The 24,896-nt window shown below is 35.1% G+C and overlaps 1 protein-coding gene across 3 annotated transcripts in view; it reads left to right on the forward strand.

The window, feature by feature from the left end:
* The window catches only part of LOC149563849 (Phospholipid/glycerol acyltransferase family protein), a 65,833-nt gene extending 50,259 nt beyond the window's left edge, over positions 1-15,574 (forward strand). For all 3 annotated transcript variants that reach the window (XM_089826976.1, XM_089826978.1, XM_089826979.1), the window contains exons 3-5: positions 11,832-11,917; positions 12,057-12,194; positions 14,500-15,574. In XM_089826976.1, coding sequence (XP_089683102.1) covers positions 11,832-11,917; positions 12,057-12,194; positions 14,500-14,832 — 557 coding nt within the window. In that variant the 3' untranslated portion in view covers positions 14,833-15,574. The remainder of the gene's footprint in view (positions 1-11,831; positions 11,918-12,056; positions 12,195-14,499) is intronic.
* Positions 15,575-24,896: the final 9,322 nt, after the last annotated feature.

Below are 24,896 nucleotides of genomic sequence, written 5' to 3' on the forward strand. Positions count from 1 at the left end.
TAAACTCCCCTAAAACAATGTCAATCACTGGAACATCCTTCCAATTCTTACCTTTGCTAATGACAGATTTCAAAAGGTTATTCCTAATAAGAATTTTCCATGGCTCATTTTCCCATAATGCTTTCAACACCCATTTGGATGCAAGAACCATACCTTGGGCTTTAATATCCTTCAACCCCAAACCTCCCTAACTTCTTACTTGACAACACCATTCCCACTTAACACAATGTCTCTTCTTGTAACCTTTTCTATCTGACCAAAGAAAATCTTGCAAAATTCTTTCTAGCATGTTCTTATGAGAGTTAAGAAACATCCAGGCCGAAGCAAAAAAGATATGATGAGAGGCAAGAACTTTCTGCACCACTTGCAATCTGCCAGCAAAAGACAAGGAATGGGTCTGCCATTTCAAGTGCTTTTTATTAATTTTTCCATAGACCCAATCCCACATCTTATTAAGATTTGGTTCAACTGAGAAGGGGATACCCAAGTACCTAACAATCTGATTAGTTCTAGACCAGTGCCAACCCTTACTAATCAACCAATCTGGAGGATCAACAGACCAACCCAACACATTGGATTTTGAAGGTGAAATCTTGGACCTAGAGGCCATGCAAAAGAAGTTGATCCTTTTATAAGCATTCTCAAAATTCTCCTCTGAAAGCCCTAGGAACAAAGAAGTGTCATATGCAAACTGAGCATTAAGCAACGCCTCCTCATTAGGCAAGGAGATGCCTTTCAGTGGAGGACCCAACTCCTTTGCCCTTAGAATGTAAAACAAAGCATCGACTGCAATAACAAACAACAAAGGGGCAATCGGGCAGCCTTGCCTAATCGACCTTTCCAACACAATAGGTTCTGACAAGCACCCATTCACATCTATGAGAGTACTGGCATCCCTAAAAAGAACATTAATCCACTTGCAGTAAGATTCCGGAAAGCCAAATGCTTTAAGCATACCTGTTACAAATCCCCACTCAATCCTATCATAGGCTTTCTCAAAATCTAACAGAATCATAGCTACATCTTGCCCATCATTCTTAGCCCAATTCATGGCCTCCCAACTAGTGATCAGATTCTCCAAGATATACTTTCCTTAGATAAAACCGGTTTGTGTCTGTGACACAAACTTATTTAGCAATAAAGCAATTCTTCTAGCAAGCTCTTTAGCAAGAATTTTATAAGACAGATTTAGTAAAGTTATGGGTCTCCAATTTTTAACCAGAGACTTATCCCCCACTTTAGGCAAAAGCTTAATAACTCCTTTATTAATGGAGCCCCCTAATGACCCCTTCTTAAAAGCTTCTTCATACACAACCAACAACTCAAGGCAAATCCAACTTTTATTTTTCTTATAGAACTGAGCCGAGAAGCCATCCAAGCCAAGAGACTTTCCATTAGGAAAGGAATCAATAGAAGCTTCAATTTCCCCCACCGAGACCTCCTTACTAAGATTAATTTGCTCCTCTTCCGAAATTTTAAGAGGAATGGGTTTAAAGCAATCTTCCATCACTATTTTGCTTTCTGGAGTCATCTCTAAAGAGAATAATTTACTATAAAAACTATAGAAAGCATTCTGAACCTCCTCGGGGTCATTTGAAATTCTATCCTCAACAAGAATATCACTAATAAGTTCTCTTTTGTGCTTGGCTTTAACAGTACCCTGATCCTTTATCCCCTTCATCAATCCAATTCATCCTAGCTCTAATCCTTTGCCCTTGAATCTTGTACCTCTGTATGCAACTCAAATGATGTTTAATGCTCGCCATTTGCAATTACAATTCCTCACTTTGCCCTATTTCTTGTAACTCTTTTTCTGCCTGAATCAACTTATTCTGCCACAAAGATTCCTCTTGATTCCTGTCCATGGCTAACTTCTTACCAATTACTTGCAAAAGATTTTTCCAAGTCTCCACTTTTAAGTTCCAGAGATCAACAGGATCAAGCAAAGGGTTTCTAATACTAAGAATCTTAGTAACCATGACTATGGCCTCAACATTATCAGGATCCTCGAGAAGAGAAGAGTTAAGCTTGAAAGAACTGCGAGTCCTCTTAGAAACTGGAGAATTCCTCAAAGCTTCTATCCTACAACAAGTATGTATAGGTGAGTGATTTGAGAGAGAAGCTGGAACAACTTGGATTGGAGCATGACTATTTTTGTTGCAAGAAAGAAACAGAAGAACTGTCCCCATACACCCTATCCAATCTACAATACACCCTATGCTTACCCGACTGATTATTGCACCAGGTAAACCAAATGTCTTGAAACTTGCCATGCATATTTTCCATGGGATCCACCAAGTTGAACTTTCTTTTGAATTTAAACCAAAAATAGATTTCATTACCTTTCCAACAATGAGGCAAGCCTCCAACCTTATCAATTCTGTGTTCCACCATGTTAAAATCCTCCACGACTACCGATGAAATCTTTGGCAAGTGCACACAACACCACTCCCATAGTTCTGTTCTTTCTCTATAATTATTTGAAGCATACACATTACAAACACCAAAAACACTTTTACCTTGCTTGATAACAACCCAGATTACCCTTTGACACTCAGAGCAACCATGGCTAACAATATAACTTTCCCATTTCGGGTGAATAAGCATAGCCACCCTGCCCTTCCCTCTCTCATGGTTGGAGTGGAAGCCTATAGCCTTGTCCCAAAGGAATTTCAACATATAATAGGCTTGAAATCCGACCACCTTAATTTCCTGTAAACGAATAATATCCTTATCCTTCAACTTATCGCACCATCTTCTAACTAGATACTTCCTATCGGGCATTTTTAATCCCCGAACATTCCAACTATGTATATGCAGCATCATAGTAATTTAGGGGGAGTTTTGGAACTCTTGCATAACTTATTAAAACAATTAGGAAGATTCCTTCTCCCTCTATCCCCTAAAGGACTAGAGCTTCTTTCTACAGTCTTTCTTTTCTTTCTACCAACCTTTGTAAAATGCCCCTCCAACTTAGAAACTACCAGAGCTAAAGATCCAGGTGAGGAAGTGAGAGCCAAAGACACAAAAAACACCTCCTTATTGTCTTGCTGAATTTTAACTGCCCTCTCTTTAATGGATGAGGGCTAATTGCTGGGCATTTAGAGCAGGTTGAACATTACTAACTGCCTGGGGGGAATCAGACTGACCTCTTGACAGGGGGAGGCTACGGGTGCAGGAATAATATCCGAGGTACCACCATTAGTTGGCACCACATCAAACTCTTCTTCAAAAAGGGGATTTGCCAATGACAAAAAACTATTGCTCATAGGGATATCAATAGTATTAACAGCTGGAGGCTGTAAACTCGGGGTGGTAACGGGATCCCCCGTCTGCAAACTACCACTCTCCATAACATGGATATTAGACCTCTCATCTTCATTGGGGATTTTGTTTGCATTCTTAATACCCATGACTGGTAAACTAGAAGTTTCCTGGTTGTTAACCACATTAAATTTTTCTTTACGAGAAGGCTGGAGAGCCGGGCAATCCTTTTTGGTATGCCCATTAAGTTTGCAATGAAAACATGCATTTAAGTTCCCCAAGAGGGCAATCTCCCAACAAAACCTTTCTCCCTCAAAATCTAATGAAATATTATTAGGAAAATCCACATCCAGAGCCAGAGCCAAAAGAACTCTAGCATTAAGGTGATGCTATGTCCCCCTGGACTGGTCAACTTGTAACATTGAGCTTAACGGTTTAAGAATTTGCGAAATGAATGGCTAAAATTCCACATTCAAATTCTTAATTTCCACCCAATTCGGTGGAGCCCTAGCAACTACCTTATCAAAATCACCTTTTGGAGACCATGGGTAGACCCTGAACATTGACCTACCAACATTCCAGAATCTTTTTTCCAAAAATCTTTCTTGCATGCTGTGGTTTTTCAAAAAAATAACAAACAAACCCTTCTGTATCATTCTACAATACGTCACATAAATGCCAAGCTTTTTTCCCCATACTGCCGCTAGCCAATCATCAAAAAATTTCCTAGCAGGCAAAGCCTCTTTCAAACAAACAAAGAAAATAGCAATGCTTTTCAACCTAGACCTTTCATTCAAAATTGCAGACACCATGTCCTCGTTGGGGAAAGAGAAAGAACCTTAGGGCCGAGAGAAGGATACTTACCATTCTCTCCTCTGCTTCCACTAGCGGTGGCACTGCTTTCGTCGGGGAATCCACCTCTATTGGCTGTGGCCCGTCTTCCTTCTCCTCCTCGCAACTTTGATTCCACATTTTGTCTACCAATAGCACCCTTAAACACCGCTGTTGCGGAGAAGGTCGAAGAACTTTCAGCCACCACTTGTTTGTAAGACAACTTTCCTTCCCCGTCACCAACATTCTCGACTGCAGATTTATGAGTGCCCGTCTTAGACGTACTCCTACCCACGTCATCCTGCAAATTGCAATCTTTCCCTTTGCCATGATTCGGCTCTCCCATGGCACGAGTGAACCAGGCCGAGGGCATATTTCACACCACACCACGGGGGCTCGAAATAATGAAACAATGAAACCCAAGCCAAATGGAGGACAAATGCAAACAAAGTACTTATTGCAACCAAGTAAAGGGTACAAGTGACACGAGGCAAACACCATGACTCACAAAACACAAACCAAGCAGAATCCAAGATTGACATCATTCAAACACGCGACAAGTTGTAGAGCCCATTTTTCCATATCCTCTTTTCGTCCCATAATTGCAAAACTTAGTCATTCCATAGTATGAATATATGTTGCTTGATCATTGATCAATGCCAAACGTCAAAGATATACATTAAATAGTAGTTCATTAATCTATGTTCATGATTGTAAAGAAAATCATACATTAAATTACTAAATTGCAAAATGAAATTTCAAAACATACTGTATTTTATCAAATAATAAAGTTTGAAACATAATGAGAATGAGAAGTGTTTAATAGTGATATTGCTTGATAAGTAGGAGATAATTTCCACAGCAAGTCAAATTGTGATATTGCTATCAGGATTAACTGTGTGATTTTGAGTCAAACTCATTGACCCATGTTTCATGAGTAGTGATTCAACATGAATCCATCTCTCATGAGAATAAATGGAACACTTAACACTCATTGGATCTAGGTGATGCTCACAGGGGTGAAGCACCGGGACTTCCCGGGAGGTCACCTATCTTAGTACTACTCCAGCTTGAGCGCGCTTAACTGTAGAGTTTCCTCCATGGTTAAACCCAAAGCTTGCAACCCCATTTGCAAAACCTTCACCAGGTGTTGTGCCTTATGAACCATTCATTAGAAAGCCCCTTAAGCTCATCAATTGATAAGTAGGAGATAATTTCCACAGCAAGTCAAATTGTGATATTGCTATCAGGGTTTAATTGTGTGATTTTGAGTCAAACTCATTGACCCATGTTTCATGAGTAGTGATTCAACATGAATCCATTTCTCATGAGAATAAATGGAACACTTAACACTCATTGGATCTAGGTGATGCTCACAGGGGTGAAACACCGGGACTTCCCGGGAGGTCACCCATCCCAGTACTACTCCATCCTGAGCGCGCTTAACTATAGAGTTTCCTCCATGGTTAAACCCAAAGCTTGCAACCCCATTTGCAAAACTTTCACCAGGTATTGTGCCTTATGAACCATTCATTAGAAAGCCCCTTAACCATGGAGGAAACGCCATAGTTAAGCATGCTCAGGTTGGAGTAGTACTGGGATGGTTGACCTCTCGGGAAGTCCCGGTGCTTCACCCTTGTGAGCATCACCTAGATCCAATGAGTGTTAAGTGTTCCATTTATTCTCATGAGAGATGGATTCATGTTGAATCACTATTCATGAAACATGGGTCAATGAGTTTGACTCAAAATCACACAATTAAATCCTAATAGCAATATCACAATTTGACTTGCTGTGGAAATTATCTCCTACTTATCAATTGATGAGCTTAAGGGGCTTTCTAATGAACGGTTCATAAGGCACAACACCTGGTGAAGGTTTTGCAAATGGGGTTGCAAGCTTTGGGTTTAACCATAGAGGAAACTCTATAGTTAAGCGTGCTCAGGCTGGAGTAGTACTGGGATGGGTGACCTCCCGGGAAGTCCCGGTGCTTCACCCCTGTGAGCATCACCTAGATCCAATGAGTGTTAAGTGTTCCATTTATTCTCATGAGAGATGGATTCATGTTGAATCACTACTCATGAAACATGGGTCAATGAGTTTGACTCAAAAATCACACAGTTAAATCCTGATAGCAATATTGTTATCAAGATTTAACTGTGTGATTTTTGAGTCAAACTCATTGACCCATGTTGATATTGCTATTAGGATTTAACTGTGTGATTTTTGAGTCAAACTCATTGACCCATGTTTCATGAGTAGTGATTCAACATGAATCCATCTCTCATGAGAATAAATGGAACACTTAGCACTCATTGGATCTAGGTGATGCTCACAGGGGTGAAGGTTTTGCAAATGGGGTTGCAAGCTTTGGGTTTAACCATGGAGGAAACTCCGTAGTTTTTGTGATATTGCTATAAGGATTTAATTGTGATTTTTAAGTCAAACTCATTGACCCATGTTTCATGAGTAGTGATTCAACATGAATCCATCTCTCATGAGAATAAATGGAATACTTAGCACTCATTGGATCTAGGTGATGCTCATAGGGGTGAAGGTTTTGCAAATGGGGTTGCAAGCTTTGGGTTTAACCATGGAGGAAACTCCGTAGTTAAGCGCACTCAAGCTGGAGTGGTACTGGGATGGGTGACCTCCTAGGAAGTCTCGATGCTTCACCCCTGTGAGCATCATCTAGTTCCAATGAGTGCTAAGTGTTCCATTTATTCTCACAAGAGATGGATTGTTGAATAACTACTCATGAAACATGGGTCAATGCGTTTGACTCAAAAATCACACAGTTAAATCCTGATAGCAATATCACAATTTGACTTGTTGTGGAAATTATCTCCTACTTATCAAGTGTTTAATAGTTTATCACTGGTCATAGTACCAAATGCCCTTCAAGGGTCAAATGGGTCATCAAACAATGAGGGATCAATGGCTTCATCCCCTACTGCAACTATATCTAGATCTTCATCATTGGAACAAACAATCTCTACAACCTTCTCTTAAAACTTGCAAAATGGGCACACTAAAATGAGAGAGCAAATGAGAGGTTAGATGAGTGAAATGGTTTTTATTAGGCTCCTTTTAGGGTTACATAAAAAACATTATTTAAAGTTTCTTTATTTCATTTTTTGGACCCTACTGCTGCGGGTCCTCTTTGGTTCGCTCGGATTCGTGTCAACAAGGAACCAGACGGATCCATTGTCCAAAATCCAGACCCTGCCTGAACTTGTAGTGAACTCGAATGCGAATTCGGACTTGTGTGAACTTGGACCAGAATCCGGGCTGCAAGGTGCAAATCCGGCTTCGTAGCAAATTTCACCCCAAGAGTGCATTATGAAAGCAACATAAGAAACCTTTCCAAAGAGATACCCATCAACCAATAAGATTACCTTCAAAACCCACAAACTTGAGGAAACTAAGAATGAATTTCAGGGGAAGATATAGTATTATCATTGTAGAGAGCCATGGGAGCCAGACAATAGATGCTTGGGAAGGAGTAAATGCGCTATATAGAGGTTTCTACAAAGGACTTTGAGGAAGCCTCATAGACAAAAGGAATCGAGTCTAGGTGATGAATAATGAAAGTTTGAAAGCAAAGAAGATATCCTTGGAGACACTCTTGCTAGACTTTCTAGGGTACCGAAGTATCATGCTTTGAGAGTAAAGTGTCGTGTCCCCATTTTAAAATATCATTCTAATAAAATAAATAAATAAATAATGATAAGAAAATCATATTCAAGTATAGAAATAAGAAATAAAAATCACATTTATAATATATTATCAATAAAATAATATTTAGTATAATATTTAAAACAATTAAATAATAATTAATTTAATATGAATAAATAAATAAATAAATTTAAATAGAAAAGAATATTGTAGAAAGTATGTTATCTTTCTAAATAAGATTTAATAATAAATGATAATAAATACAAAATAGATAAGTAAGAAATAATATAATATAAATTAACTAAATCTAATAAAAATTCAAGAGATGTAATAAAAAGATGCGACTCTTTAAAATTAAGGTATAAAAGAGAGGAGAGTTCATTTTAAATAGTAAGGATGAAGAAAAGAAGAGAAGAGTTAAAGAAGGTTTATTAGAAGAGGAATGAGAAGAAAACAAGTGACTTTTTCAAAAAATTTAAAAGATGAAAGGATGTGACTCTTTGAAAGGGTTGTGATTATGAATGGTTGTGACTCATCAAAAATATTTTAACTATGAAGAGTTGTGACTTTTCAAAAGGACTTTGATTATGAAAGGTTGTGACTTTTTGATAGTACTGTGATTATGAAGTGTTGCGACTTTTTGGTAGTATTGTGATTATGAAGTGTTGTGACTTTTCAAAGGATTTTGATTATGAAGTGTTATGACTTTTCCAAAAGATTGTGATTATGAAGGGTTGTAACTTTTCAAAAGGATTGTGATTATGAAGTTTTGCAACTCTTTGAAAAGGACATGGATGATAAATAAAATATGGGACGAAAAAACAATTTTACCTAAGAGAGTTGAACTACAAAGCCATTATAGTAAAGAAAGTAAACTAATATATATTGAATATTGGGAATTGAAGTAATATATATTCTATGAAGGATTATAAAATGAAAAACTAAAGGGAACTAGAGGTGTGTTCATTTGATATGTTTATTTCATAAATAAATATGAATCATTTGGTAGATAAAATTATCAAGATCAAGGATTGAGATGAGAAATTTAGATTTCTCATTGAGATCAAGTTGGTATAGTGCATTCATTAGAATGTCGAGTTTCTTTAAAAAAAATTCAAAGTTTAGAGGGCATTCATGATTGAATATAGAGAGAGATTTATAGAGAATATCGTAGAGACAATATATATTGTAGTGGTTAATCATATGCATATGTTAGAGAGACAAGAGGCTTGGTTAGAGGTGGAATCTCTACCAATTATGTTCACTCATTAATAGAGATCCCGGAGGCCTTAGAAGATGCTCTTAACATGATGGTTTCCTAAGTGAGAGATGTTCTCATTAGAGGGTTAGGTAAATCTGATTAGAGCCTCCTTCAAAGGATTAGGTGGGTTTAGTATGGGAATTAGTACTTAGATGATTTAATAATATTCATCTTGTTAATTTATAATAAATATTTTATATTCATATATGTTTATATTGTCTTTTCCATCTACTAACATTTGTTATAGGTTTTAAGCATCAAATACTCAAGATGGGAGAAGGGGCATTACATAAAGGGAGTCCTGTAGGGTCGCAAAGTGACAATTTTAATTGACGGTGGGGCCACTCATTATTTTATAGGTGCAAATTTTGTTTCCTAGAAAGATTTGGATATAAAATACTTTGATGGGTTTAAGGTTATGTAGATGGCCATATTATTTCTTGTAGGATATGAATACAATAGTCCAACTTATTTTTGGAGAAGTTTTGAATTAAGGAGGAATTCCATGTCATGGGATTGGGCGAAATAGTCTTGGGCATGCAATGGTTACTCTCACTTGTAGAAGTTACTTAAAAACTGCCAAATAATGGAGTTCAAATTCAAAGGGAATCAGAACGAGGTGGTTATCTATCCGCTTCATATGCAATAATAGATTATAATGCTCTCAATCTGCCTATATGGAACTGTAGATTAAATCCAATTCGCTTAGAATATATGCAATTATAGACATGAATGCTTGGAATTAATATAGATATCTCTGCATTTTTATTAATATGAATTTCTGCAATAATCAGTCATGTGGAAGGAAGGAAGTGCAAGGAGGCGGCACAATGAAAGGTTCCTCACCAGGTATGCACCTCATAAAGATGGTTAAAGACCATATAAGGCCAAGGAGGATAAGCTCCTGCCTTTGGGCCTATGGTTCAGGGTCAATTTAAGGACACCCTATTGCAGGTCCCCTAGGATCCCCACATTGATGAATTTTTGAGGTGAACCAAATGGGGATCCTCAATCATAAGAGGTGAGAGATTGACATGATAGAGGGGAACACCATACAACCCTCACTAATACACTACTTCATGATGATGGTTAAGGACCATGGTTAAGAACCACATGAGGCCAAAGAGGATGAAGTCCTATTGTTGGGCCTAGGGTAGAAGACACATGGGGCAGTCATCATGTCTCAGATCACAACCTTTGTTATTGTTGCCTAATCATTCAGATTTCTTGCATAGATTGATATGTATATATTTTCTAACCCTAGTATGTATTTCATGAGCATGTTTATATTATTATCTAATTTAGTTGCAGTTTTACAAAGCAGGCTTATCTCATTCTATATATTGAGTAAAGATTGCTTCTCTAACTATACTTTTCTCTTTGGTTCATTCTGGATTTGTGAATTTAGGTCAAAGAATAAGGTGATCCCAAAGAAGGATTTTACAGCAAGTAAAACATATAGCAATTTTAAGTAATAATGGTGTCTGGAGTCAATTTCGTTTAGCAACCATTGAGTAAACAGTTGATGGCAAGTAAAAGATATAACGTTTTGAGGTTGTGTTGGTGTTTGAAGTCAGTTTTGTTTATCCAGCATTGATTAAACAGTTAGGATTTAATAATTTTGGCAAATTTTGACAATTCCTCACTATATTTTTACAAATTTAAATGCTTAGAAATAATTGGATAAATGTTTCCTGCCTCACAAATCACTGCAGACTTGCCAAAAAAACCTTGCAAGTTTTTGCAAGAAAACCATTCTGGCTGCGAGTTAAACCTGCAAATACTCATGTGATAAAACAAACTGTGAGTACTCACTGGGTTTGTGAACTATTGCTGAAAGTGATTAATTTCCAATTATTTTGAGCTGTCATTTATCGTAGTAATCAGACATGCCATATATAGTTGAATGCATGAGGGTTTTTGAATAATGACAGCCCATAGATAAGTCAACTTAGCTTTAAAAATTTGATTATTTTGCATTTCAGGGGTTTTCCCAAAGTTCTTATTTGTTTTTATTGACAAGGGTTTGCAAATTGTATTATTGCTGATCAGCATGAATTTTAGTAGAGTTTACCATCCACATTTGACATTGATAATTTAATTCGTTATTTCAACTTGCCCATGTTTGAACATTCTTCTATTTCCTAAGGTTGTCGCATTGGGGACATTATACTAGAGTAGTGTGAAAAGATTGTAAACAGAAACTGGATAGGTAGAAAATCTCATACACATCAATTAGAAAGGGACATGGTTTATATGCTAACAAAGTCTGTTTACTTGGGAGACATATCTAAGGCTATCAATGCTTATAAAGGTTTTCTTGAGATGCTCGTTCATTTTGGTGATATTTTTCTGTAGAAGTCTTGCTAAATCTACACACATTGGCAGCCTTTTAGATACATGTTCTCTGAGGGAAGAGTTGGTACTTAGAAGAAACATGATCATATGTATAAAATCCTCTCTTAGTTCCCCTTGTTAGGAAAAATCCTTTGAGAGAGGATTGACATGGATATTTCTCATCAATGTTTACTCCATGTTTAACATTCTGTCCTTCAAGATCAGCAAGGAACAAACCATCTCACTCAGTCAACCGGGATACACATGGAGATGGCTGACTTAACACGCATTTTCTTTCCAAGGAAACTGGTAGTCTTGTTTGTACTCATAATTGTGACATTCTTACAAGTTATATCAACTGTTTAGGAAAGGAAGTCTTTTGAACTGTAGCTATTTGATGGTTAATTTTCAGATTACTATTTAATAGCAAAAAATTCTATTGTCTTTGAAACTTCTGCAGCAAAATGCATCCCTATTACAAGAGGTGCTGGTATCTACCAGAAAAATATGAACGAGGCTCTCGATCGCATAAATGAGGGAGAATGGGTATTCCTAAAATAGTTTTCCTGGATCAAAGTAACATTATCATGAATTATGTTCTGAGATTTGGTAAACTTCTTTGATAATTGATTTCATATTTGGTCAAGCTTCTAGATGATGCTTTATTATGATTTTTTTGAAACAGCTGCACACATTTCCTGAAGGAAAGATTTCACAAGGAGGTGGACCTATACAGAGACTAAAGTGGGGAACTGCCAGCCTTATTGTGCGTGCTTCTGTTACACCAATTGTTCTGCCAATTGCACATAGTGGTTTTGAAAAGGTAAATGAGCTAACGGCTATAATATCTCTCATTTTCTGTAAATTCCTATTATTTTTTCTAATTCTCCATATTATTATGCATTATAAGTCACTTTCCGCAGTTGCATGATAAAAGGGATTGCCAGTGCTTTATGGAGTGGGCATCTAAATGTAGTCTCAAGAGTGGACAGTAATGAGGAGAAACAGCTTCTCTGAATTGCCTGAGACAAAATCAGATTATTAAGTGCACTTTTTTGAAGGAATCTTGTAAATTTTAAAATGTGCAGCCTAGCCATGGAAATCATCTTGGAGAAGTGAACAAATCGGCTTGTAATATCAGGATATTGGTCCCTAATAGCCAGAGGTTAGTTTGAGCAGAAAATTTTGCCTGGAAAAATATGTTTTGATCAGGAATCGCACTAGAAAGGGGCAGTGTGGATTAATTAATCATGTAGGGAAAAAAGAAGAAATATGAGACATTGTAGGCTTGAATTGAACCCTAAATATTAAATTGAGTTCAGAAAAACTACACTCCCTATCAGAGTGTCTCATAATGGTTGTTAGTCTTGATTGAAACAGAAAATTTGTGCAACAAAGATAATTTTATAAAGCTTCTTTGTAGGCTTGGCCAAACTTCATCAAAATAAAGGAAAGAATTGGCAGAACAAAACAATCTAGAAAAGTCTATTTTTGGCCTGCACTAAAAGAAATAGTGTTTGCATATTTTGTGTTTTCTGTTTTTAGCCAGAGCTTGTGCTATTTTTAGGTTTCTGCTACTTTTAGCATCCTTTATATATAAGTTGGAGTCAATTATTGGTAGAAAGTCTCTTTCATCATGTGAAAGATTTGAGCTTTTAGGGGATAAATAGTAGTAATTTTTATTGCCAATTAAATTGACAACTGTATGGATTAGATTTATTAGTGGATAGGATTATTTTGTAAAAAATTTTGCATGTCATGCAAGCGGTTTAGCTAGATTAGAAGTGCAGTTTGTTTTATTTATTTTCATCCAATGCACTGTAAATAATATAAATAAGTGCTATCATGCACTTAAATTACTAATGACACATGCACTTAAATTACTAATGACAATTGTCAAGGTTGCCTAGTGCTGAAATTGTTGGGCAGGAATGGTTATTTTGAACCCAAAATTTGTATCTTTTATTGATGAAATGGAATTTATCATATGCCTATCTTGCTTTTTTTTTTGAGATATCTCATTATGGGTGCTATGGGATATGAAATTGGTTTGGCAAGTTGGCAAGCTTTGTATTTTAGGTTGGCTTGAAAACATTGGTTATGGCTTTGTTCCGAGTCCATTCAATTTCCCATTCATTCTGTATGTGTACTTGCATTGTTCAGTCTTTGAACTTAACTAAATGATGCAAGTTTGTTGTTATAGGAACATCTTTTGGTCCAAAAGCCCCCCAAAATGGTTGATATACAGAATCACCTCATGTTATAGATAAACAAACTAGAAAGTTAGTTTTATGTTTAGTTTGTATTGTATACTTAAAACCATCCAAAATACACTGTAATGATTATGAATAGCAAGTACATATTGTTTGTATTGGGTTAGTTTTTATTTAAAGCGAACTTCAGTTTTAAATTCAAAAAGCAGTTGTACTGCATATATGTTACATTTGTGCTGCATAGGAAGGTGCAAATTAAATTGCTAACAATAAAAATGCCTGTTGGAAGCCATTTCAGATGTCGAGAGGGATAGGATATAAATACTAAACTTCTTTAATAATTTCTCTAGAAATAACCAAAAGAATGCTATAGAATAATAACCACTGGGTAAACTTTTCATTTTCAACTTTACAAGTTACTATAATTATAATTAGTAATTTATTAGTGATGAGATAGGACATCAAATCTTGATTATGATATTCTTAGACACATTTTGATATCCTTTAGTCATTTGCATATCATTCTCCTTTTTGCTTTGTTTAGAACTTTTTATTTGGCATAACCTATGGATATTGTTGGAAATTGTATCCCTTAGGCATAACCTATGCATATTGTTAGAAAATGTACTGCTATTTACTAAAATTGTGAAAGAGAGAGACGAAGAATGAAGAAAATGGGAATAGACAAGGATGGGTAGATAACTCAATTTTGATGATACAAAATTTTAAAGGCCGAATGTAGATTTGAATGGGATAAAAATTTAAAATAGTGAAGTTTAGAGAGCTTGAATCAGGGAATTCATTTGAAATGTTGGATACTAAAACAGAAAATCAATATACATTGCCATCATCATTTGCTTGGCTGCATTATAGGTTATCTTGTGTGAATAAAATGAGTGTGATTGTTTCCCTCAGGTAATGCCCGAGAAGCACTGGTTTGGGAGAAGACCCTTATTTCCTCTTTGTTTGAAGAACATCAGCATTGTTGTTGGACAGCCCATGGAAATTGACCTTTCCACACTGCTACAGAGAGCTGAGTCAACATCAAGAAATCTTAGGTTGTCAGATAAAGATGAAGGAATTGAAGCAGATAGGAACCATTCTCACAGCCCTGGATGGCCAAATGGATTGTGTAAGGGATTAGATGAGAGTGCACAGAAATGGCTTTTTTCACATCTCTCAGAACAAATTCAATTTGCACTGCAGAAGCTTTATGTAAAGGCCAGGTCTCTTAATCAAACGAGTTAGAATCTGAATCCTCTGTCGCAGTTGGAGATATGTTTACTTAAGGCTGGCCAAGTCAATTAAGAGAAGCATTCTCAAATGCCTACTAACACACTGTTAAGCAGAGTATTTTTGGGATTGTACTTTGCTAATTGATGAGATTACAGTTTCAACCAAGGAAAATCATGAATTTTGTATTTTTCGGAGGAAGCAGATATCTGATATAATATCTGGATCAGTATAAATCCTAAGCATTTGGATAGAGAGCTTCGATGCAGCTTGGAATAACATACCAAGAGGACGATTTTTTGAAAGAAATGATCAAATAAAGACTCGTAGACATCCTTGATATTTCTTTTCAAGGAAAGTGGTTCATTCTTCTTTTTTGCCTGAAAATTTGCAGTTGCATCATTATGATTCATATTGAAATTCAAATTTAGCTTTGATTCTAATATTGATGTCTATTCTTTGCAATTGCAACTGTCATTCTCTGGACAGAGTTTTCCATGTATTACTGTTCTCTAGGCACATGAAAAGCTCAGAGTAGCAGCTGCTTAAACTGGCTTCGATCAATGAATCTCATGTATCATAGTGAAAGAGTACAATACTGGGTGATGCTTACAATGTTTTTTTCCGTGTTAACTTTTCTTCTCACACTGCTACATGAAAAATATCATTGATTACACTGAGATGTCTAATTTAAATTGATAAAATTGAAAGACCTGGTTAATAATGTTCATTTTAACACGACCAGGCACTTCAAAAATATATGGCAACAGTACTTATCATAGGTCAATAACAAAGTTTTGTAGGCCTAATTAAGTGTGTTTATCATTACTCATATGCAACCTATCAAATGTGATCCTAGTCTGCATCCTAAAATCCTTTAATTTTTGTTACCTGTCAATTTATGTTCTTTTTATATTTTAGCATATAAATCTATTCCATTCATAGTATTTGTTTCTATTAGGTATATTACAAGTGGCGTCAGAGCTATTTAGAGCTGCAATTACATAAGTTTGTGCTTGTTGATTAAAAAAGGTATTGTTTTGGCCCATGGCCAAATTAGACCTACTAGAAAAATAAATTTTGCTCAATTCGTTGGACCAAAAATCGAAAGCAAAATTAGAAACATAATATCTTATTACAGTAATGGTGGTGGCATGATTCATCTATGAAAACAGAATATGAACTGTGGGTGCGAAATGGGGATTTCACAAAACTGTTGGCAGATTCGAAAAAATTGAGACGTAAATATAATTTTAATTACATCGACAGAGTTTCTTGGTTGCATCTTTAAAATGATAAACACGTGGAACAAATTATTGACCAAATTGCTTTGTAATGTATATATTTTAATTTTAAGTTAATGATACTTAGTTTGATTGCAAGTTCCTCTTAAATTTAAATTCAGTATATGTGTGTAAGAAACGAAAATGGCTTACAATCGAAAAAAGCGGAATGATTTTAGCAGCTCAGCGTCCAGACCTGCAGACAGCAAAGTAGAAGCAGAAGCTTCGAAAATAACTATCCATTGGGCAAATTTAATGGTCACACACTCGCTCGCCAAGACAATACAATCACAAGGTACTTCTTTTGGAGAAAAAATTGTCTAGAAGTTGCGTCTCTGACTGAGCAATCTCGGAAGAGAAATCATACATTGAAACTCCTTCCCAAAGGTTTTTTAAAATCATTTTAATTTTGATCCAAAGAAGGATTGTGTGTTACAAAATGGCCATTCACCCAATTAAAATTCATCACTTTTTATGGCAAACTGGCGCCCTACATTTAATCTTGCCACTTGCTCTCATGTGATTATCTTTGGATTCGGCTATTCAATCTACCACTGGAATGTTGGCTAAAAGAGTGATCGCAGAGCAGGCAACAGTTTCAGCTCTCTGAATTCTATTAATATGGAATAGTAGAAGCCAATTCTCGAATTAAGGCTAGAGTTTGGATATGTCTATCAATAAGATACCAAACTATTGTTTAGGAAAGTATAAATTGAGATCACAGGGTGAAAACTAATAAAAAAAAACACAAAAACCTAATAAGCAAATTTGGATTCCTAAAGACATGCGATGAATCTGTCGATTGCCCTGAGAATGCTAAAATCAGGGGAATAATAGGGTTTTGAAGAATACGACACTTGCTAGGGGAAAGAGATACAGTAGCCGAAAACATGCTCCCGATTTTGATATGCTCCCGAAAATATGGAATAGTAGAAGCCAATTCTCGAATTAAGGCTAGAGTTTGGATATGTCTATCAATAAGATACCAAACTATTGTTTAGGAAAGTATAAATTGAGATCACAGGGTGAAAACTAATAAAAAAAAAACACAAAAACCTAATAAGCAAATTTGGATTCCTAAAGACATGCGATGAATCTGTCGATTGCCCTGAGAATGCTAAAATCAGGGGAATAATAGGGTTTTGAAGAATACGACACTTGCTAGGGGAAAGAGATACAGTAGCCGAAAACATGCTCCCGATTTTGACCATTTTTGTAATTAATTAATTAATTAAAAAGTCATATAATAGAGTTTTCAATTATTTAATAAATTATCGAAACTGTCAAACTCGGTGCATATTGTCTGCTATTTAGCCTTCACGGTGATTGAGTAGATTTCAGAAATACCTCCCAATAGCCCATCACACATTTTTTTAACTTTTTAGGTTCGTAATTAAATCACTTGTGCGCCATTATTAGGATATTTTATAATGACTATTGAGGGTGAACATATTAGGAATGGGCCAGTGTTTTTTAATGACAAACACTTTTCAACCACTTTGCATTCTACAGGTCTCTATGGAGAGATTCATAAATGCCCAATTGCTGAAGCCATAGCTTTAAGCTCTTGAGATTCATAAATGCCCAATTGCTGAAGCCATAGCTTTAAGCTCTTGAGTCACCTAATCGACTTAATTAGATTGATGGTTCAAGGAACCTAGGTGCGCAAAGTTAGCCTGGGTCGTTGTTGGGTCTCTTCCTAGAGTGACTTTTTTTCTTCATTTTTTTGTTGTTTTCTATAACAAAATATGCATATCATGAAGAAAAAATGTTGATAATTTCATGAAAATTCATCTTTTTTCTAAAATTTGATCATTAATGTATTTTGTATGGAGGATAGCTGCGTCGGAAGAATAGAGCATATCTCTTCATATTAAATTTTAAACAATTTGTAATTTTTAAAAGATTTTTTTTTCTATTTGTTTAGTTTGTATAAAATAGACATATTCTCTTCTATTTTTCTTTAGATATCATTCGTCTATGGCTTTCACACTTCCACTGATGAGAATTTACTCTCAATTAAGCTACTATCATTTGGGCTCTCTATTTAATGTTTGCTTCTTTGTAGACTTTTTTCTTATTATCTCCTTTGGAATTGAATTCTTTGATATGACTGATTTTTATACACCATATTGCTTTGACTATACAGTACTCTTGATTTGTTTCCTTACAAACCTTTTTATTTCTCCATTGATTGTATATTAACATCCTATTTCTTTATCCATTTGTCATTTAGTTTCAACCATGTGTCTTCCTTCAATTTAGTAATTCCTTTGAAATCATCATAGTCCAACATTGTTTTTCCATATTTTGAATCTTTTTTGAGTAACTTAACAAACAAACTAGTGTCAATTAAGACAATAGTTATCTATAGGAAAGATAACGATTTATAGTAATTAAAACTCATATAAGACAATGATTAAATTTTTGAGACTACTTATTATTAGATGTTCTTGAATTTTTTTCTACTTGTTTCCATTTATGATTTGACAAGTAGGTGCCCCAAATTTCACACCCATTGAAGATCACCATAGTGACCAACAAACCAAAAATAATTCTCTTCATTTCCCAATCCCATAAATATGGATTCCCACATTTATTTTGTTGGGAATATAATGCTTTTCAACCTCAAATTCTTTTTTTCTGTGTAGATTTCGCAATTGAATTTGTTGTAAAAGTCGATCCTAAGATTTTTGTACTCATTCACCACCTCTAATAGATTACCTCGAAAAAGAAAGTTATTGTGTCTTTTTATTTCTTTTCAAAGAGAAGATCATCACCTTGGTTTTGCTAATGTTCACTAGTATCCCAACTTCATGATAAAAGGTTTCAAGCATTTTCAAGTGTTCCCTCAAGTCACGAGTCATTTTGTAACAAAAATGAGACTATTTCCATATAGAAATAACTTTACTACATATTTAGCCAATCAAACTCTCTCTCTACCAGTCTTGTTTAGCCATTCCTCTAACTTACCAATGTATAACCTGTATAGAGTTGGAGAAAGTGAACAACCTTTCTAAAACCAATATCATTGCCAACACGCTCTGATATCCCATATGCAGATCAAATTTTAGCATTGACCCACTCATAAAGCCTATGTATTGCTAAGTTCATTTGGAACTTCTAGTTCATTCATTTTATTACAAAGTTTTTTGCATTGTATTGTCACTTGTTTTTGCGAAGTTTACGAAATGATAAAAGGCCACACCACCTTGCATACTCCATATTTTTCCAACTAAAACCCAATTGAATGTTTTAGTTTAAAACCAATAGACTATTTAGCTCTTTTTTCCCTCTATTTATACTCAATTACTGATTTTTTGTTCAATAATGCTTCCAAAAAAGCCACAAGAGTTCTTAATTTAAGATGATGGTTTTTCATTGTTCTGCTACTCTTTTATATGAGTAGAATGCAACATTCAAACATGTGGATTTAGATGATTGACTAAATGTACAATGCGATTTGGATGAAGAGCCTAAACAATGAAGGAACATAACAAAATAAAAGGAAAGAAAATGCAATGTCAATAAGGTAGTGAACAAACAAAAAAGGATCATGAATAGAAATGAAGATTTCTACCTATAATGTTATGTGATTGTATGACCCTACCTAAAATGTCCTATGCTCCAAGTTTTGAGGACATTCTAATAGGGGTGATGAGAAATGTTTTTGTTATGGGGTATTTCAAGATCATTTTGTAAGGGATGGCATGAGATGAGTATTAAGAAATAGAGAAAATTCTAAATATCCATATTTTAACATTGACAATGCATTTATCATAAACATACTAAAAGCTTACTACATAGCCTTAGACTTGAATTGAGATTTCGTATGAGAATTGACGAACAATTAAACACAATTCAAATGTGTTTATTGTCAATGTGAATATATGTTATATTCAAATTAAAAAAAATAACCAAAGGCTCTAAACTTCAACTATAGAATGATGAAAACATATAAAGTATATGTCTATCCTTAATTAGTAGATACAAAATGGTAGATCTCTATCAAAATTGGAGCTCAAGTTTGAGCCATTATTAGTATAAGGGATTTTTTCTTGGGAAATGTCTCCTAACCAAATTCTCTTTTCTCTCCTTTTGATGTAAATAACATCTTTGGAATCAATGCCTCAACATAAGGCTAGAGTTTGATGATAATGAAGAGTTTGTCAATCTTGTAACTGCAAAACACTATGTACAACCACCAACTTCTCTAATAGTCTAGAGGTAAGGTTGTTCCTCTTGATTGACTGGATGAAGCTATATGTGGACAAATTCCTTCTTGTAATAGAGGAAATGAAAACCTATGAAAGAATATGAATGACAAGTAAGTTTGAACTCTAGCATATCCTTTCTGCACCATGTCCACCATTTGATAGGGTTAGTTTGAGATGATGTAGCTCTTTCTGACTTTGCCTCTATTATTTTGAAAGTTGATCCATGGAGGTTGACAAAGTAAGCTACTGTATGCAAATTAATGTAGATTTTTTTTCAATATTGTATCCTAAAATATTGGGTGCACAAAGGATTGGGGGTGTTACTCAACCTTTCACGAACAATAGGGAAAGAGGAAGAGGGACCTTCAATAGAACCCAAATTAGATTAACATGGCCCCAAATGGATTTAGAGGTGCCAATATCAAACCCAATACCTTTCAAACATGTATGCCAAAAGATCTTTTTCTATTGGTTATTCTTTCTCTTTAATGTAATGTACATTAATTGATTGTGTTTAGTAAAAAAATCTAATATAAGTAGATTGACTTATTGAGACACAAGTGATATAAGAGGATATATGATAACAAAAAACATGAAGAGATTTGATCCAATATGTCAAAGTAAGTGCTATGAATTGACAAAAAGAGAATCAAACTTACCTTGAGGGCTAGTAAAGCATAATTCTGATCTAAAATGAATAATTAAATTGTTGGAGAAACTGAAAGCATGCAAGATTCAAGATCAAGAAGGTAGAATATGCAAACCTAGAAAATTTTACGATCTTAAGTCAAGGTTGGACTGGAGGATCTAGGTCAAGATGAAGGCTCTAGGTTGATCTGGTTAAGGTTGAGGTCAACCTTAACCTACTTTGCACATAAATCTAGAAATCCAAAGCTTTGAAAAAAATTAAAATTCCTAGATTTGTAATCTCAAATTTGTTGATTTGAAAGTCCACAAATTTGTTCTCACACAAGAAAAATTGAAATTTTTGTGGGGAGGGCTTTCCTTGGTCAAGTCCCTTTTACGAATCAACCTTAAAATAAGAAAACATGTAAAAGTAAGAAAAATGTAAATATTTACTTGTACCATCTTAAATTGGAAGCACTTCAACTAATGATGGTTTAAAATCTATTTAATGTGGGATTATCATTTGTTTGTATCTCTCCCCCTTCCTTTTATTTTCTTCTCATTCCTCTTAAGAGGAATTAAAGTAGGACCTGATACATCCTCTTTAATGCTCTTATTTCACAAACTAAGGCTCGGGGTAGGACCTAACCAATTAGAGCCTGCCTTCCTTCATCCAATCATTCTGAATGTATTTCCTGCATTGTAACAAACATTTCTTGAAATTTGCACCTAATTTTTAGGATCTAGGATCTGTTTTGGGACCCTGAGAGAATTCTAAGGGTTCGTAGGGACGTAGTGCATCCCTACTAGGCCAATTATAGACATAGTGTGCCACTACTTAGGACTTATTTGGGTCCGCTTCTCAGGTCCCATGTCCCGATTGATCTGGGGTGTTAATTTCAAGGTATAACTAGCCTATGGGAGAAATTTAATTATGAGTCGTTTATAAACCCATCCATTTTCCTCATTTAGTATCATGCAGTCACAATATCATATTGCGGTCAAGCATTAAAGTTCTCAAGCATTCAAGTTTTCAAGTATTCAAGCAATTTCCCTGTTGAAGATCAAGGATTCAAGCATTCAAGATCTCTCTCAATACATTCAAGATCCTTTGTTACATCTTCTACATCCATTTTCATTCTCTTGATCTGTTTCTATTGGTAAACTGAGCTCATTACATTCAATTTGAGAGATCCTACTATTGTAAGGTGAATTCGTGCATTTACTTTACATTTCAACATTTCAATTATTTCAATTTCAAGGTTAATTCTTAAACTGGCATTTGACCAAGGCAAATCCCCCATCAATCAAACAAAAAGCCCTTTATTCTATAGGTTTTAGATTTTGGAAGGAAGAATAGGTTGTAGATTCAAATACCCTTTTCATCAATCCTCAAAGATTTGGAAATTGTTTGGCATTTGGAGACTATTGATTAGGTTCGTATTTCTTCCATTGCTACCTAAAGTCATCATTGCTGAGAAAATTCAACTTTGATAAATAGCCAAATGATTTATGGATTTCAAAGATCTCACAATTTCAAGTTTGGGGCTCAGATTATTCATTGATTGGAGTTGTATAGACATCAGAAAATTAGATCCAAAGTCCTTCATTATTAAGGTGATTTCCTCTAATTACCTTCTTTGTTCCAAAACATATACTTTCTAAATATAGTGTTCTAATTTCATTTAATAGCTCTTGCTACATTAAAGCATATAAGGATCTTGCATTATTTCTCTAATTCTATCCTATTAGACCTTTGCTTGCATTAGCGTCCCTTCATTACTTGGTTGACACTTATCTTCCCTACTGCCTAAAGTATTTCTTCCCTACTACCTGAAGTCATCCTTGCTAAGAAAATTTAACTTTGATAAATAGCCCAATGGTTTCTGGGTTTTAGAGATCTCATAGTTTCAAGAGTGGGGCCTTAATAATTCCTCAATTGGAGTTGCAAAAACATCAGAAAATTAGATCCAAAGTTATTCATTCTTAAGGTGAGTCCTCTAACTACCTTCTTTGTTTCAACACATATAATTTCCAAATCTAGTGTTCCAATTTTATTTAATAGCTCTTGCTACATTAAGGGATATAAGGATCTTGCATTCTTTCTCTGATTCTATCCTATTAGACCTTTACTTGCATTAATGTCTCTTCATCACTTGGTTGACACTAATCTTCCTAGATCTAGCTACTTTAGAATTTGGATTGAAAGGATTGATTTCCTTAGATTCCCCTTTGAGGTGTTAGATGATGTGACGAACTTAGGGTCTCCTTCCTTGACTCACATTTTTCCATATACATTATTGGTGAACCTAACTGCCAACATTTCCATTTTTGATTTGGTGTTAGATTTGCCTTTCAATTCTATTTAGATTCTCTAAATTTTGGAGTTAGATTCTTGCATGCAATTGTATATCTTTTAAACATACCTATTATTTTCATTGTCTACTTCATAATTTGGTTCATACCAAAAGGTTAGATTTCTTTTGTGTGATCTTTGTTGTTGTCTTACTTGGTGTATGAACTTGAATTAATTTGAAATATCTATGATTGATGAACTAAATTTCTTTCTTGGATTGCAAGTAAATTAAAATAGTGTTTTTACCTCTCAATCTAGCTATGTGAAGGAATTATTAAAGAAGTTTGGGTTACAAAAATATAAACCAATAAGAACTCTCATTGTAATCGGTTGCAAGTTGTATAACAAAAGGATTAGAGATGTAACATGTGCATATTTAGATGCCAAATTTTGTATAAAAAATAGATAAGATATGAAACATGTGCATATTTAAATGCCAAAATTTTGTATAAAAATATTGTCATTTAGTTCAAAAAAATAATATTTTTGTGCTTCCATAGATTCAAATAGATTATGTGCAAGTACCCCAATTTGCATGAAATAATATGCCAAATTGGAAGTGTCAGTTGGTGCCCGCGATGAGAAGATCATGAACTAACTTAGTTGGTCACTATTTACTAAGTGCATTGATGAGTTATGCATCAACATAAAAGTTGTTTCCCTACAAAAATGACTTGTAGTCTTTTAAAACTAAGATAAGATATTGTAGGAGGCCCTAAAATGACCCCATAGGTTCAAAAAAATCCTGTACATGTGCTCTAACTTGCAAGAAATAGTGTGTCAAAGTTTGGCATTTTTTTGCCCTTAGGGAACATAAGGGACATTGTTAGTAGGGTTTATCAACGAGCATTCTGGCATGGCCAGAGCAAAGAGGGATCATTCTTAGAGTAAACTTGCCCAATTGAGCATGTTAGAAGTATCAATTCATGCCCACAATGACAAGAACATGAGATGACTTAGTTGGTCACTATTTACTAAGGGGTATATTAAGAAACATTGGGTAGTTATCTTTGAGCAGACATATCTCTGAGATTGTGTGAGGTATAGATGAATGATCAAGTGCTATAGGATTGCATTTTCGAGGCCTACAATAACCTATCTTAGTTTTGGGATACTTTCCCTTATTTTGGCTTTGCATCCCTATCTTGGTTAATGCAAAAGTTATAGTAATGGTCAGTTCAAACGAACAAAGTTGGATGTCTTCAAACCGCTCATCTTGGGATCAAATTGTGTTCTTTGTTAGCTCTAGTTGGTCAAGTAACCTCTAGTTCCAACCTCATTTCACCAACAGAGTCCCTTGAATGTTCTTGAGCACGTTGGACGAAAGTGTCCTTAAGGGTCACTAAGCAATAATGGGCAACAATCTTTGAGTGGGAATATCTTTGATCTCATGCAAGGTATCAACAAATGATCATGTGCTACAAGATCACATTGTCTAGTCTTATAATAAGCTATCTCAAATTTTGAATGTTCACCTTTGTTTTGAATTGGCATCCCTATCTCAGTCAATGCCAAAAGTTGCATTGTTGGCTAGTTCAAATAAGCAACATTGGATATCTTTCAAACCATTCATCTTGGGATCAAATCATATCCTCT

Source organism: Cupressus sempervirens, chromosome 4, assembly GCF_028749045.1.
Source record: "Cupressus sempervirens isolate cs-2001-9-10 chromosome 4, ASM2874904v1, whole genome shotgun sequence".
Taxonomy (NCBI): Eukaryota; Viridiplantae; Streptophyta; class Pinopsida; order Cupressales; family Cupressaceae; genus Cupressus; species Cupressus sempervirens.